This window comes from Palaemon carinicauda, chromosome 45 (genome assembly GCF_036898095.1).
Source record: "Palaemon carinicauda isolate YSFRI2023 chromosome 45, ASM3689809v2, whole genome shotgun sequence".
NCBI lineage: Eukaryota > Metazoa > Arthropoda > Malacostraca > Decapoda > Palaemonidae > Palaemon > Palaemon carinicauda.
This window is the reverse complement of record NC_090769.1, coordinates 33,198,558-33,214,265: the sequence shown is the minus strand read 5'-3', so window position 1 is coordinate 33,214,265 and position 15,708 is coordinate 33,198,558. Positions and strand designations below refer to the sequence as shown.

The following is a 15,708-nucleotide window of genomic DNA, read 5'->3' as shown; positions in this document are numbered from 1 at the left end:
CTTTCAGGACAGGTCCAGCGTCCTGGTTACAGCCATTAGGACAGCTCTGACCCTATGCAGTCATCGGATAACTGCTCGCCGCCTAACAAAAGCGTAACACAGACTCCGAGAGTCTTTTTTGTTGGCAAAGTGTTGCGGTCACAGACGTTACCCTCGTCTCTTACCACAACCATTTCCGTTGATCCTTAATGGGTTGTATGGCAAGACATGCAGAATATGCTTGCCTCCCTTATGGAAGACTATTCTGCCGATTAGTCCGTTGAGTCTAGCCGTTTATCTCATCGATATCCTGGCTTTCAGCAAACCTAACGTTCCTTTGTGCTTCCTGTTGACGTTGGCGTAGCTAAGTCACGTCAGTCAGGTTGTTTAGAACCACACTCGATGCGGTCTCGTGTGGATTTTCAGCCGCATTTGGACGTTAGGCCACTTGCTGATGCTCCTGTTGACGTTCAAGACGTTCGCTAACAATCGGAGTTGACTTGTTTTGACGCTGTGCGTCAACCTCCGCATTCTAGAGTTGTTTTGACTGCTCAGTCTAGGCAGTCAAAGCAGTCTCGAGTGGACGCTGTGCGTCTTCACGCACCTGTTGTGGTTGACAGTTCAGTTGTTGACAGTTCACAGACTGTCAAGCAGTTACATGACGTTGCGTCCTGGTCCGCTACTAATGCACCAGTGAGTGTGGACTCTGCTTGTAAAGCATTGCCACCACGGTAGGTCTCTTCCTTGCTTGAGACTCAGCTTTTATCGGACAAGGTTCCGGTAGATGAGGAAGTTGCTGTTCCCCCTCCTACTGATATTCCCTTGAGGACTCTGTCAGATGGAGAGGAGCCTACAGCTGCTTAGCCCTCTATGGACTTTAATTAAATCATGATGATTTTTTTTAAGGATCTTTGTCCGGATCTTTTTGTAACTGCTGCTCCTCGTTCGCCTAAACGTCAGAGCTTACACTAGGCCTAGCTACTTCGAAGCTGTTGTTTTTAAGCTAGTGCTCTCTCGCTCTCCTAGAGAGCTTTACGTTGGCTAGGCGACTGGTTTATCACCAGGAGGAGTTTGGGGGATACAGCCTTTGCTTTCCCTTCTTTTAAACTGGCTTATAGAGCGAGAGTCTGATTTGACATGAGAGAAGTTCTCGGCTTGGGAGTTCATGCCTCTGCCCAGATAGACTTCTCAAATCTCATAGACTCTCCCTGGCGCCTGGCCAGGAGACGCTCCAAGTTTTTTACAGGTCAACTTCACAGCTGTTTTCGAGCCTTTGAAGTTTTGCTGTACAATTATGTCATGCATAAACAAGGCTTTCAGGGATGGAAAGCGGTACCCGCCTCAGTCGCTAACCCCGTCTGTTGCCGCTCCTGCTCCCGTAGACCCTAAATGGGCTTTGCTGCAAGACATGCAGTCCAAGCTTGCGTCCTTGATAGAGGACTTTAATGCGGAGAAGGTTGCTGCCAAACCTTCTGGCCAACAACCTTCCAACCGGTCGGTTGTGCGTCCTGTTGACGCTGAGGTAACCTTCTCGCGTCTGCCAGTTGAGGTGGTTCCTCCACCGATGCGACCCAGTGTTGGTTGCCAGCCGCACGTTGACGTTAAGCGACGCTCGGAGGTGGTTGTTGACGTTCAGGACGTTCAACAACCAGCAGAGGTGACTTGTTTTGACGCAGTGCGTCAACCTAAGCAACCCGGTATGGTGTTGACTGCACAACCCAGACGGTCTAGACAGTCTCGGGTGGACGCTGTGCTTCCTCGCGCACCCATGGTTGTTGACAGTTCACTGACTGTGCAGCAGTTCCATGATGTTGCGTCCGGCTCCGTCACGCATGCACCAGTGCGACCGGACTCAGCGAGCCAGACGTTGCCCACTCCGTTGCCGTTTCCTCATCAGTTTTCGGATGAGGAACCCTCTGATGAGGACGTTGCTGAACAACAAGACGATCAGCCCCCAGAATAGATCAAGCCCTGCTATCCATCCAGAAGATGCTGAAGAAGGAACGCTGCTCAGTCAGGCTGTGGATGAGTCTGGTAGGGACGCTGTCATCCGTGGAACAATTTGTGTCACTAGGAAGACTACACCTCCGTCCTCTTCAATACCATCTAGCTTTTCACTGGAAAGAGGACAAGACGCTAGAAGCGGTCTCGATCCCGATTTCCGAAAAGATAAAGTCTTGTCTGACTTGGTGGAAGGACAATATCAACCTAAGAGAGGGTCTTCCCCTGGCTGTTCAGACTCCCCACCACGTTCTCTTCTCGGACGCATCGGACGTGGGCTGGGGCGCGACACTAGACGGTCGGAAATGCTCAGGACTGTGGAACTCGAGTCAGAGGAGCATGCATATCAACTGCAAGGAGCTGTTGGCAGTACATCTGGCCTTGAAAAGCTTCAAGTCTCTCCTTCGAGGCAAAGTGGTGGAAGTAAACTCAGACAACACCACGGCCTTGTCGTACATCTCCAAACAAGGACGTACCTACTCACTGACGTTGTACGAGATCGCAAGGGACCTGCTCATCTGGTCAAAAGGTCAAGACATCTCCCTAGTAACGAGGTTCATCCAAGGCGACTTGAACGTCATAGCAGATTTTCTCAGTCGGAAAGGGCAAGTAATTCCAACCGAATGGACCCTCCACAAGGATGTGTGCAAGAGACTTTGGGCCACTTGGGGTAAACCATCCATAGATCTCTTTGCAACCTCGCTGACCAAGAGGCTTCCAATCTATTGCTCTCCAGTCCCGGACTCAGCAGCAATACATATAGATGCTTTCCTCCTAGATTGGTCACATCTGGATCTCTACGCATTCCCACCGTTCAAGATTGTCAACAAGGTACTGCAGAAGTTCGCCTCTCACGAAGGGACAAGGATGACGTTAGTTGCTTCCCTCTGGCCCGCGAGAGAATGGTTCACCGAGATACTTCGATGGTTAGTAGACGTTCCCAGAAGTCTTCCTCTAAGGGTAGACCTTCTACGTCAGCCACACGTAAAGAAGGTACTCCAAAGCCTCCACGCTCTTTGTCTGACTGCCTTCAGACTATCGAAAGACTCTCGAGAGCTGGAGGCTTTTCGAAGGAGGCAGCCAGTGCGATTGCTAGAGCAAGGAGAGCGTCTTCCATTAGAGTCTACCAATCGAAGTGGGAAGTCTTCCGAGACTGGTGCAAGTCAGTTTCTGTATCCTCGACCAGTACCTCTGTAGCTCAAATAGCTGATTTTCTCTTATACCTGAGAAAAGGACGATCCCTTTCAGCTCCCACTATTAAGGGCTACAGAAGCATGTTGGCATCGGTCTTCCGGCATAGAGGCTTAGATCTTTCCAAACATAAAGATCTGCAAGACCTCCTTAAGTCTTTTGAGACCACCAAGGAGTGTCGTTTGGCTACCCCTGGATGGAATTTAGACGTGGTACTAACATTCCTCATGTCAGACAGGTTTGAGCCGTTACAATCAGCCTCCCTGAAAGATCTCACTCTTAAGACTCTTTTCCTGGTATGCTTAGCCTCGGCTAAAAGAGTCAGTGAGATTCATGCCTTCAGCAAGAACATCGGATTTTCGTCGGAAAAAGCCACTTGTTCGCTGCAACTTGGTTTTCTAGCCAAAAATGAGCTGCCTTCTCGGCCTTGGCCTAAACCTTTCGATATTCCCAGCTTATCGGAGATTGTAGGCAATGAACTAGAAAGAGTCTTATGCCCTGTTAGAGCTCTTAAGTTCTATTTAAAGCGTACTAAACCTTTACGAGGCCAATCTGAAGCTTTATGGTGTTCAGTTAAGAAACCATCTTTGCCTATGTCAAAGAATGCTTTATCCTACTTTATCAGACTGTTAATACGAGAAGCTCATTCACATCTGAGTGAGGAAGACCAAGCTTTGCTTAAGGTGAAGACGCACGAAGTTAGAGCTGTTGCAACTTCCGTGGCCTTTAAGCAAAATAGATCTCTGCGAAGTATAATGGACGCAACCTATTGGAGAAGCAAGTCAGTGTTTGCGTCTTTTTATCTAAAGGATGTCCAGTCTCTTTACGAGGACTGCTACACACTGGGACCATTCGTAGCAGCGAGTGCAGTAGTGGGTGAGGGCTCAACCACTACAATTCCCTAATTCCATACCCTTTTAATCTTTCTCTTGAAATGTTTTTAATGTTGTTTTTATGGGTTGTCCGGAAGGCTAAGAAGCCTTTCGCATCCTGGTTGATTTGGCGGGTGGTCAAAGTCATTTCTTGAGAGCGCCTAGATTAGGGGTTTGATGAGGTCCTGTTGTATGGGTTGCAACCCTTGATACTTCAGCTCCTAGGGGTCGATCAGCATCCTAAGAGGATCGCGAGGCTCCGTAAGGAAGACTTACTTAAAAGGCAGAGTAATTGTTCAAGTCGACTTCCTTACCAGGTACCTATTTATTTTGTTTTTGTTATTTTGATAACTTCTAAAATGAAATAAAAAACTCTTAGCTCATATAATGTAAACATATATTACTGGTCTCTACCCACCATCCTGGGTGTGAATCAGCTATATATTCACCGGCTAAGTTAAATATCTAAAAATGATATTTTAATTATAAAATAAATTTTTGAATATACTTACCCGGTGAATATATAAATTAAATGACCCTCCCTTCCTCCCCAATAGAGACGCAGTGGGACGAGGAGAAAATTGAGTCTTTGTTTACATAAGAGCTGGGTATCTGGTCGACAGATGGCGCTGTTGGGCACACCCGCAACCTGTGTAGCGATCGCTGGCGAGTTTTTTCCGTAGAGTTTGTCTGTCGAGCAACAGAGTTGCAGCTATATATTCACCGGGTAAGTATATTCAAAAATTTATTTTATAATTAAAATATCATTTTTAGCTCAGAGCAACCCTTGAAGCGTGGGCCGTGGACTTGCTGTTATTGCTAGGCCACTGATAACTCTTTCAGCATCCAAGATGCATAAATTCTAAGTATCCCAGGTTATGTTTTCCAGCCAGTTGGAAAGGGTATTTCATCCCACCTAAGGATGAGTCTCATGTAAAGGACGATAGTTTATATTTGTGTAGGAATGAATGACAATTTTTTGAAAAGTAATTTGTGTTTTTCCTAACTTTACAATATCAAAGTAGTTTATCAATGAGCCAGTTACCTCCCTGCTACCAGCAGGTAACTACCAGCTGGTTGTTGACACATTGTTATAATTTTTAATTGCCATATTTGAGCTTCGCTGATATCATTCTCCTTTGTAAAGGACACAGGTTTGTATAAATGAAAAGATACAGGTTACTTTTGAAAATTTGTCAATTTAATATTTCAATGATAGCTACTGGGTGATTTTTTTCAAGTAACATACGTTCTGTATTTTGCAGGTTGATGTTGCATCTGAACAGTTTGTTGTTGTGTGGGCATTGCAGTCAGAGGATGAACCCATGGTACTTGAAAAGTCTTTGGAGAATACAGAAAGGAAAACATCCACCCTTAGTGAGACTACAGGTGTTGGTAAGTTTGCATTAGTTTTTTTTTTCATTTTGAAATGGGTTAATACTTTATATAACTGAAGCTCATAAATTACTTTAAAGGTATTGAATTCAGGTAGTGAAAGTTTTTAGACAAATTAGTACCACCCTTTATGAAAATTCAGCTTAGATGGTTAATTTCTAATTTAGCATTTATAATACAGTACTGTATTACTGTATATGTTAATAATTTTGACTAAGATTCAAAATACTTCTGAGCTTTTATTATGTACATAAAGAACAAACTCTAGCCTTACTAGAACTTCTCACCATCATACAAAGGAAGGGGTGTCTAGGAACTTCCTAAGAAGACCTTGTTTATCTTGACAATGGGAGATATCTCCCCCATACTTTTAATATGTAGAAAGGTCTGTCTATTATTACTGCTTAAATTTACTTTCATTCTTTGGTCATAGCAAAATGTTTTTCCACATTCTTTATGGTAGTGATTTTAAACTTTTGACGATTCCAGACACCGAGTGGATTGCCTAATATACAGTATGTTAGATTTTTTTTGTTATGGTGTTCAGAAAATCAATCTGAATAATCAGTTGTCTGAAATGGTCTAACTTAAAATTACATTATTTAAGTATAAAACTTAAATAGATTTAAGAGTAATAATGACCAGATTCAAGGTGGTAACAGTTATAAAAAAGTAAAAAGATTGAATAATACTGATGGCTTACAAAAATGTGATTTTATTACATATCTAAAGAGAATATACACTTTTAAGAAAGTTATCACTTAGTGCAATAAAGCGATATCAAGCTTTACGTATTTTACATAATCTAAATTTTACATCTTGATCCACACTCACCCGTTCTAAATCAGGAGAACTCTCAAAAATACAGTACTGATTTCAATTAAAGAAATATAAAAGACGATCAGGTACTGCTACAGGAAGACCACAGGTCCAAATTATGCAATTGGTTTCGATCAACAGATTATTACACACATAGTATCGTTAACAGCAGTTTACGCAAAAGTTTAGCCTTAATAATAGACTGAATGACAAAACATTGATTATACAGAGTTCTTAATACTTTGTTTCTATACCTGTAAAGCAATTTAAACAATGGAGGATACCATGCTTAGACACTTTAGTCCCCATCAGCAATTCAAACTAAAAAATGGTACTAGACTTAGACAGTTATATTAGCACTTTAATGTTTCAAGCACAATAATTAATCTTGAGATCAGAGGCATATTAGAAAATAGAGGTATCATTCAATGATTTTGGACTTCGTGTAGACTGTCTAGAAGTATCTCTTTCCATACACAGCTCTCTTTATATAAATCCCCCTTGGGTCTGTATTATATATGTGTCACATGATACCTAACAAAACCTCGTTCCCAAAATGTTTCTCTTAAAAATAGTTGTAATAGGACTTCATGTTTTCATAATATTACAGTAGAGGAGGTAACTAAATATATTCCTATTCACTTAATAAAAACATTTTCACTAAGAAACCACTATTTACCAACATAAAATATAATTGGAATGGAGACACATTTCAAATGATGACACTTCCTTTCTAAACTTCACATATCCTGATTTTTCCTACATTGCCATAGCTTTCTTCCTTCATGATAAAAAACTCTGCACATTAGATTTCCATGTATTGCAGTAGATTCATCAGAAATCACAATTATTTTACATTACTGATATTTTTTATATGTCTGAGCAATTGCATGTCAAGATCTTGATGATGATAATTATAAATATTAATACTATTTCTGCCCATATCACTGTAATGATTTTAAGCTCTTGAAACATACTTAATAAACATCCCTTTAAGATATTATTCACAACACTGTAGTCCCATACCCCTTCACTTGAATATTGAAATAATCATCAGCACCTGTTCTGTTAGTTGATAGTATGACCTCAAGGATGTTATTAGTTTGAATGTACTTAAGTTATAGATAAGTAAGAGGAGAACATGGAAAAAATAGCAAGCCGTTATAATTGTACTGTATCATAATTATTTACAAAAAGTAAAATTAGAAAAGGAAAAATGACAAATATAGAAACAGCTACAACTATTTTACAATATAACTTTGATTCACCTGTTTCATATTGTAAATCAGCAACTTTGCTTACAATAGAGTTCTGTAACAATAATTATACAAAAGAAGTAAACAATCTAGTGAGATATTTGCTGCTGAAATTTTGCATTTGAAACATGAATTCAGAGTAAAGTATCCTGTAAAGCTACCTGCATTTTTTATTTAATACATCATGTTTATTTATCCTGATTAATCTTGAATATCCTAATACAGAGAACCCAGTCTCTTGGAGATACATAGCTATGAAGGTAACCAAAACATTCATTCCTCTTACTGCCAAATTTGGATGAGCTGCAATTTGATCTTGCCAAAAATGAACATCCATTACAGCCCTTTCAAAACCAGATTTCTTTCTTGGATCTTTTTCAAGGTCACTGAAATACTTCTTTGAGGAGGTCACTGAAATACTTCTTTGAGGAATCAGTCTCATTCTTGATACATCAGGTGAGAAAAGGTTTTGGATCTGGGCAGATTCAGGGCTAAGATCCTCAGAATTTCTACTGAGACTACCAAGTGATTCTTAACTTCTTGAACTATTTTGAGAGGCAATGTTTTACCAACTCTAATAAGGATATTGTCAAGGATTTGAAAGTATGCTGGGTTTTCGCTCTCAACATATTGACTCCAGATAGGCAATTTCCTTGTAAACTTGACTAAATTTTTTTTGTCTAGATTAATGTCCAAATCACTTCCTTGCATTAAAAAGTTCAAATCATGAGGCTACAAATATCAATCCCTTATCTCATGTTAACATTACAATGTTCATCTTTAAAATGATTTGCATAGGGGCATTGCTGATGCTTGAGAATACAGTCATGAGAATTTCATCCAGCATTTCTACTATAGGTACAAAAACACTGCAAAGACTGCAAAAGTGCCTGTGTTCTACAATAAGATATTGTATTCTTCAGTCACATTGTGTAATGTTTGAAATAGCCGATGATTCAATCCACATCTACAAATAAATTTGACTTCGCATAATCGTTCCATTCATATCGCAAAATTTCTTTGGAAATGTTTTTGATGCCAGAGCTTGGAGATGTAGAATACAGTGTGTGCTGAGCACATATGGAGCTTTTTGCTTGATGTAAGCAACGGATTCACATTTTTTGTCAGTCATGGCAGGAGCTCCATTTGTATGAATAAACCCTGTAAAAGACAAGGCTTATGGTGATCAAAGAATAAATAGGTCAGCTGTAGTATATAAGTTACTTTTGTTGTTGTCTCAAGTCCTTCACAGAATAAGTACTGTACACTTTCTTGGTGTTTTTTCATACATAGTATTCCTTTGCCATATCACGTCTCACTATCGCGCCCTCAGTACATTGCAACTTGTTTAATTTATTAAATGTAAATCCATATGAAAAACTTACATTATAATAGTGCGGCTTGTTACATGCCGATACATATTTATATTTTTTAAGAATTTAATTATTTTTGTGGGAAAGATAAGCATTTTCAAACCTTAAAATTAGAACAGTAAATTGATAAATGAAAATAAAGTCATTTTACTGTATAGCACATTAAATAATAAAGCCCATGTTAAAAGAAAATAGGTAGTGTACTGTAGATGAATCCAAAGAATCATGCAACTCTATGGGAAATGAAAGTCAGGATGTATAGGGTGTGTCCTAGTTTGCCAAGATGATTTCGTACATAACACATCATTAGCTGATGCACAGGTACTTGAAAGTATGTGTCCTTTAGATCTACTGAAGGCATTAAGCCTTCCCTTCTCATGGAAGACAGCACAGACTACTGTTCCCATCCAGATCTTTGTTTGTTGAACAAACTTGTTCAGAGGATAGAGGTTGATGACCTATCTGCAGCCCCCAGTTGACTCCTGTAGGAGCCTGGAGTCTCAAACGACCTCAAGCACATTCTTCTCCAACATCCCATCCACTTCTTTCTGCTCAGTATTGTTTGAGGATTGGATGAGAACTCAATCGATAACTGAGATAAGGGGAGCCAACGGTATTGAAAGGGTATGAACTGACTGTCCTTGATTTGGCCTCTTGCCCACTCAGCAATGATGAAGGGAGAACGCTGGCATCAGCGTTTCTCTTTCCCTCCCCTCCCCTCTTCCCACTGTAGAAACAAGGTTGGGGTAAGCGAAAAAGCTGTTTATGCCCAGGCTCTTTCCGGGAATAGGTTGGAAGTGTTACTGATCGGGTCCTTGGAGCAGGGGCTGGGCCTTTACTTACATCTGACCCCACAGACTTGGCTGAATCCCTTCGAAGAGCTGGGACCTCTGAAGGAAACAGTGGGTGTAGCACACAGAGTGCTTGTTGGACGTACTGACCCAGCTCCTGCTACATGACCTCATTGGTTTAGTCTTGCAATGGTTAATGAAAAAAAAAATCAAAGTAATATAAACACTAGGCATTGCCCTTTAGTTTGGTCCTTGGCAAGGGGACCCAACAAGCAATTTAAATCTTCAGGTAAAATCTTTTTCTGTGAAAATCTTACATTTGCAATTACAGTATACAAATGACAATTTACTTGACCAAATGACAGGTTAAATGAGGGAAATGGAATACAGAATGGGAAAAAATATTTAGTTACACTAAAGAAAACAACTTAAGATCGTATAATTAGAAAATAATATAATTGACCAGCATCCCTAAGATGGAAAATTAATACTTTACTAAGAGAAGTCTAAGAACTGTACTACATACAGATACACTTTTTATCACTAACACCCTATTCTTAGTAACTTACATACGCAATGCAGCAATTAATTCACTGATCCACCATCACACAAGACTTAAGCAGGACAAAGTAAATTATACTTAAGGTATATAAGTTCACAAACATCTTTTCGGTCCCATGAAATTGAAACTCTTGATGCTTTTGGAGGTGTAGACCCAAATGGTATTTTCCCTAGTTTATTATAAAGACTTCTGATTTTTTAGCTCCTAAGTTATATGATATTTTCTGTGAGTTAACAAGAAGTTCATTTAGCACTTGGTGGAGAATTGGTAATCTTACTCCATTATGTAGATGTGTTTGTGGTAGCTGATTACTGCTCAATTTCCATAACTCATATTATTTAAAGTTTTTGAATGTCTTAGCAAAACATCTAAATAGGTATACTGAAGGTAATAACAGATATCTCTTCCCTTGTTTGCAATATGGCTTGTGTAAAGGACTCGGAGCATGTGATGTGATGCCCTTCTTAAAATTTCCAATGCTGCACAGAAATTCCTTGATTGTGGTCAGGAAGTTTGTATGATTGGCATTAATTTTAGTTCTGCCTTTGACTTTGAAATAGGTGGATCTTTTTTCAGCATCATTACTGAATTTTTAAGTAATAGATGGCAAGAGTTCTTGTTGATGGGCACCAAATGAGTGTGGTGTCTGGTGTTCCTGAGGGTAATTTGCTTGTTCCATTACTTTTCATACTACTGTATATACACATGTGGTTTGGCCTAAAAAACAAGCTTGTTTCATATGCAGCTAATGCTACTGTCTTTGTTTCAATTCCATCTGATTGTAGTTATGGGGTTGCCGAATCCCTTGATAGAGATCTAGCTAAAATTAGTGCATGGTGCAAATTATAGGGCATGAAGTTAAACCTTAATAAAACTAAAAGTATGATTGTAAGTAGGTCGAAGACAGTTGCTCCGTAACATCCAGATCTCAGCATTGACAATGTTTCTTCAACCATATGACTCTTAGAATCTTAGGTGTTATTCTTGATAACAAATTTGCTTTTAAGAAGCATAATTAGTCTGTTTTTTCTTGGGTTGTGCCACAGCGTCTATACCATGATCTTCCACTGTTTTGGGGTAGAGTTCTCTTGCTTGAGGGTACACTCAGGCACACTATTCTATCTTATTTATCTTCTGCCTTTTTTTTTTAAATGGTGTGGTGGGCATGCTTTATTCTGAAGGGTCATTGATTCTGGGTGGTTTATCAAGAGGTTGTCTTTTCCTTATCGGTTTTATATCTTCCTCACAAGTATTCATTTTCAAAACCATTCTCACAGTTCTCCCTTCAGTTGAATTGGTTATCCCGGAGGGTACTTAGCCTTGCATGGTGATTCGGCTCTTCCATATTGACTAATTTTATCCAACCATTTATATTTAATCTATAGGTTGTATCGATCACTTTTTATATATACAGTATTTCTGTACATATTGTTTTTGTTATCATTTCTGGGTTTTAACTTGTGCCGCCCAGTGAATAAGCTCCATTTAGCACTTATTCTTAGGTAATTTACTGCTAAATATACCAGAGAAAAATTGTAAAGGAGTGCTAGGTTAACTAGCTCGCTCACCTATTGGTGTCGGTATAAAATTGGGCGTATAATCCAGAGGTCCCGCACTATTTAGATTCATCCACGACAGAAACCCCAATAGAGGAGAGCCGTTCAACCTCACTCGGTACTACTAACACTGCATCCGCTCAGAACCCAACTCCTTTTAGCACGTCTTGTGTTGTAACCCGCTTTTTTGTTGTGCTCTCGTTTTTCCACTTATTTTCATTGGATTATGGCTTCTTCGTCGGTTTCCCAGGAGACACCGTCTAAGTTAAGTACCAAGCTTGGTTTTGCTGTGTTTTGAGCAACCTAGATCGTTTAATATTTGAATTATAGGAGTTTATTCTCTTCGTTCATATCGATCTTGCTTGATTCCACTTACAGTTGGTACTCCTGTTTTGAGAGCTTTTAGTTTCACTCGCGGTGTTACTATATGTATTATTTTTATTATTTTTATTATTAAATTTTATTTGTTATTGTGGATATTCATTATTTAGCGTTTAGAACCCTCGTGGTTCACTTTTTGGGCCGATATCATTTACGTATCGTTATGGCTGCCGACCTTCGTTGCTAGGCGGCAATGTTATTTTTCAAGCCATCAGGTGTGTCTTTTGTGATTTAATTATTATGTTGCATGCCTTGCCCAAAAAATTTTTATGTGTTTATTTTATATTATCAACGCTATCACTATTATAATGAATATTGTGCTATTACTCCGTTTGATCTGTCTGGTTGGGGATCGTCAGTTGGTAGCCCTGCTGCTCCGTATCACGTGATCCTCCCCCATGCTCCCCCTCTCGCTAGGTGGGCGGCTAGGCTTCTCTCCCCCCCTCCCCTAGGGGACCGTTGCCTTCCCTCCTTTTAGAGGGGGTAGTTCAGTGTTTATGGACTTTGTCCTCCGGGTGTCCCGGCGGGTTCGTCTCTGTCTAGTCTGGTTGGCCACCGGTCAACAGAGTTGGATCCCGGTGCACCCTATTTTATATTCACTTATCACACTGGTTTATGTTATATGAAACCCTCTGGATTCGGTTGGCGGTTCTTATCTACAGTTCCGCCCCCCTATTAATTTATAACAGTTCCTATGATTATATATAATGATTATATGACAGATCACTATCCCGGAGTTCCTATACGAATTGGTTTTGGATACTTTTATTTCCCGGCCCGGGGCTTAGCCTCGCCCCGGGAAATCAGACACCATGTGTCTTAATTTTTTGTTGTTGCATCCTTTTTTATGCTCCCGGCTCGACCGGAATGGATGGCTATACTTTAGTCTTAAGCTAGACTTATGTTTAGGCCCGGGTCCTCTGGACCCGCCCCTACTTAAGAATATTACAGTTAAGCTCTAATCTTGTGTTAGGCTTATGTTAGGCCCGGGTCCTCCGGACCCGCCCCTACTTAAGAGAATTACAGTTTCTCATATACTATTCTTTTTATAGATGGTGCATTGTCAGACGACGGCCTGTGCAGCTGTTCTACATCAGCCCTGCGGCCATACCGTCTGTCGGTCTCACGCCCTCTGCGGAGTGCAGCTGGAGGATGTCGTGGTATGGCACCCGGATAACTGTGTGGTCTGTTTTGACCTCGTTACCACCCTTGGATCTGACTCGGTGAGTCCCGTTGGCTATGTTGCCTTCTTATTTATCTTACCTTTTTTGGCATACATACACTATTTAGTAAGATATCTATGGTCTTGAAGGACCACTGGGAGTCTTCCCTTTTTAATTCCCACTATTATTTCAGGCATCCCCGGAGCAAAAGTCTGCGGCTCGGGCCACACTGAAAGTGTGGGTTGGTGGTTTTGCCCGGAACGTGAAGTCCAAGCGGCCGTACGTCCTCTCCGAGGACTACTGTTCCTTGATTTACCCCAACGCCAAGTCTTCAGCCGCTGTGGCTAGGCATGTTGCAGCTCCCATCATTGCCCACATTGATGCCACCATAGCGGGGTTCATTGATCCAGAGCAGGATTCGTCGGACGCCCCCGGAGATCTAGAAGACAATGTTGCCTCCATGAACCTTGACGTGGAACCCATGTTATTGGATGATCCAGATACAGGTAGGGTGGTAAGTGAGGCAGGTGTTTCCGGCGCTGAGATTCCTATCCTCAGCCCCTCTCTTTCTTCTTCATCTGATCGCTCTTCCTTTCATGGTTTTTCTGGGGACCGTGATTCGTCCCAACGATCACACTCGGTTCCCCCCAAGAATAAGTCTAGAACCTTACCTAAAGCTCGTAAGCCTCATAAGGCTTCTCATGGTTCTAAGCAGAATACAAACCTGTCATCTAAGGCTTCTGGCTCCTCCTCTAAGTCTCGCGACCCGGGAGTTCATTCCGCCACTCCTGCTGCTAGCCCGGGCCTTTCCGAATCAGCCATGCTTCGCATCGTGTCGGAGATGCAGGCTAAGTTGGTATCAGAGATGCAGTCTAAGATGGACACGATGTTCTCTAACATCGGTCAGAGACTTGGGGCATTAGAGCAAGGTGCTCCGGAGCGAGTCCAAAGCTCTCTCATCCCGGATGCCTCTAAGCTCCCGCCGTTTGCCAAGAATAACCCTTGGCGTATGGCTCTTCATTCCCCGTTCTCAGACGGAATGTTAACTTTGGAGGGTCTTGGCACTCGTCCCCTAGAGGACTTTGAATTCTTTCCTCCTGGTCTGGTATTTCCATTTCATGGTTATGCCAGGCTTACCGAGGAAGCTTTGGTTCGGTTAGACAAGGTTCCCAAAGAGACAGTCATCTTCCCTAAGGAGCAAGCCCAATCTGTGTGGGCCAGATTCCTGAATGACATCGGCTGCACCAACACCATGTTGACGCCTTATAAGAGCTCCTTCACAATGTTCTTAATGGACAAAAACACCGTGACTCCATGTGTCAATAAGGTAGCAGAGCTTGCCTTCCAATATGCTCTGGAGGAGAAGCCCTTGCCTCCCATCCGAGAGGTGGATCCAATCTCCCTCCTTCTTCCTTCAGGCATTGAGTGTTGGGACAACGTCCATACCACCTTTACCTCTGGCAAGCTAGCAGCAGACTGTGCTTCAGTAATGTTTAGTGAGCGGCTTCCCCGTCTCCCGGAATCCCTCATTAAACAGGAGTATGATTCCCGCCTACGCGTTGGCCGTACTCTGAACTTGGCCACTTCCACGGAGTCGATAGCCTTGACTTACGATACTGAGAGTATTTTTAAGTCTCTCAACAAGGCTACGTTGCAGTCATTATACTATGACCTGTATGACTTCGCTACTGCTAAACGCAGGTGTCGCAAACATGTCCTGGCAGAGGCGACTATTAGGCATGAACCTAATAAGCTTATCCGGTCCTCCTGTTGGGGTCCAAATCTCTTCCCTGAGGTTCTTGTAGAGGAAGTCTTGGCGGAGGCCACTAGAGTCAACCAGAGCCTTAAAGCCCGTTGGGGTTTGACTCCTAAACGTAAATATGACCCTGCAAATTACCAAGCCCGGGGTAGGAAGAAGCTCCGTCCATATACCTCCACCCAGTTCAGGCAACAGCAGAGTGGTTCGTCCAATTTCCGGCTGCCTCTTCCCCCATCTCCTGTTGCCCCTGCACAGCCTTCCACCTCTCAGGCTCCTTCGGACGACTATGTCACCGTTCTGCTCCCTAAGAGCCAGCTTTCCGGTGCCTCCGCCACTTCTCCTGCCTTTAACCAGTCTTATGAGGCTCATAGCTCTTCCCAGAGTTATGGTAGAGGTAGAGGCTACCACCGTGGTTCTAACCAGAACAAAGGCAGGGGAAGAGCCTTTCACAGGGGGAAGAACTTCCGAGGCGGACGTGGAGGCAACTCCTCAAACCAATACTGAGGTGCAGCAGGTAGGGGGGAGGCTCTATGCCTTCCGCAACAAATGGAGGTTCAGTCCCTGGGCTTTCAGTATCATCTCCAAGGGACTGGGGTGGAGTTGGATTCAA

At 42.0% G+C, this 15,708-nt stretch overlaps 1 protein-coding gene across 4 annotated transcripts in view; it reads left to right on the top strand.

The window, feature by feature from the left end:
- LOC137634912 (uncharacterized) overlaps nucleotides 1-15,708 on the top strand; it is a 135,771-nt gene that overhangs the window by 23,129 nt on the left and 96,934 nt on the right. For all 4 annotated transcript variants that reach the window (XM_068367459.1, XM_068367462.1, XM_068367458.1 and 1 more), the window contains one exon: nucleotides 5,309-5,438. In XM_068367459.1, the coding sequence (XP_068223560.1) occupies nucleotides 5,309-5,438 (130 nt within the window). The remainder of the gene's footprint in view (nucleotides 1-5,308; nucleotides 5,439-15,708) is intronic.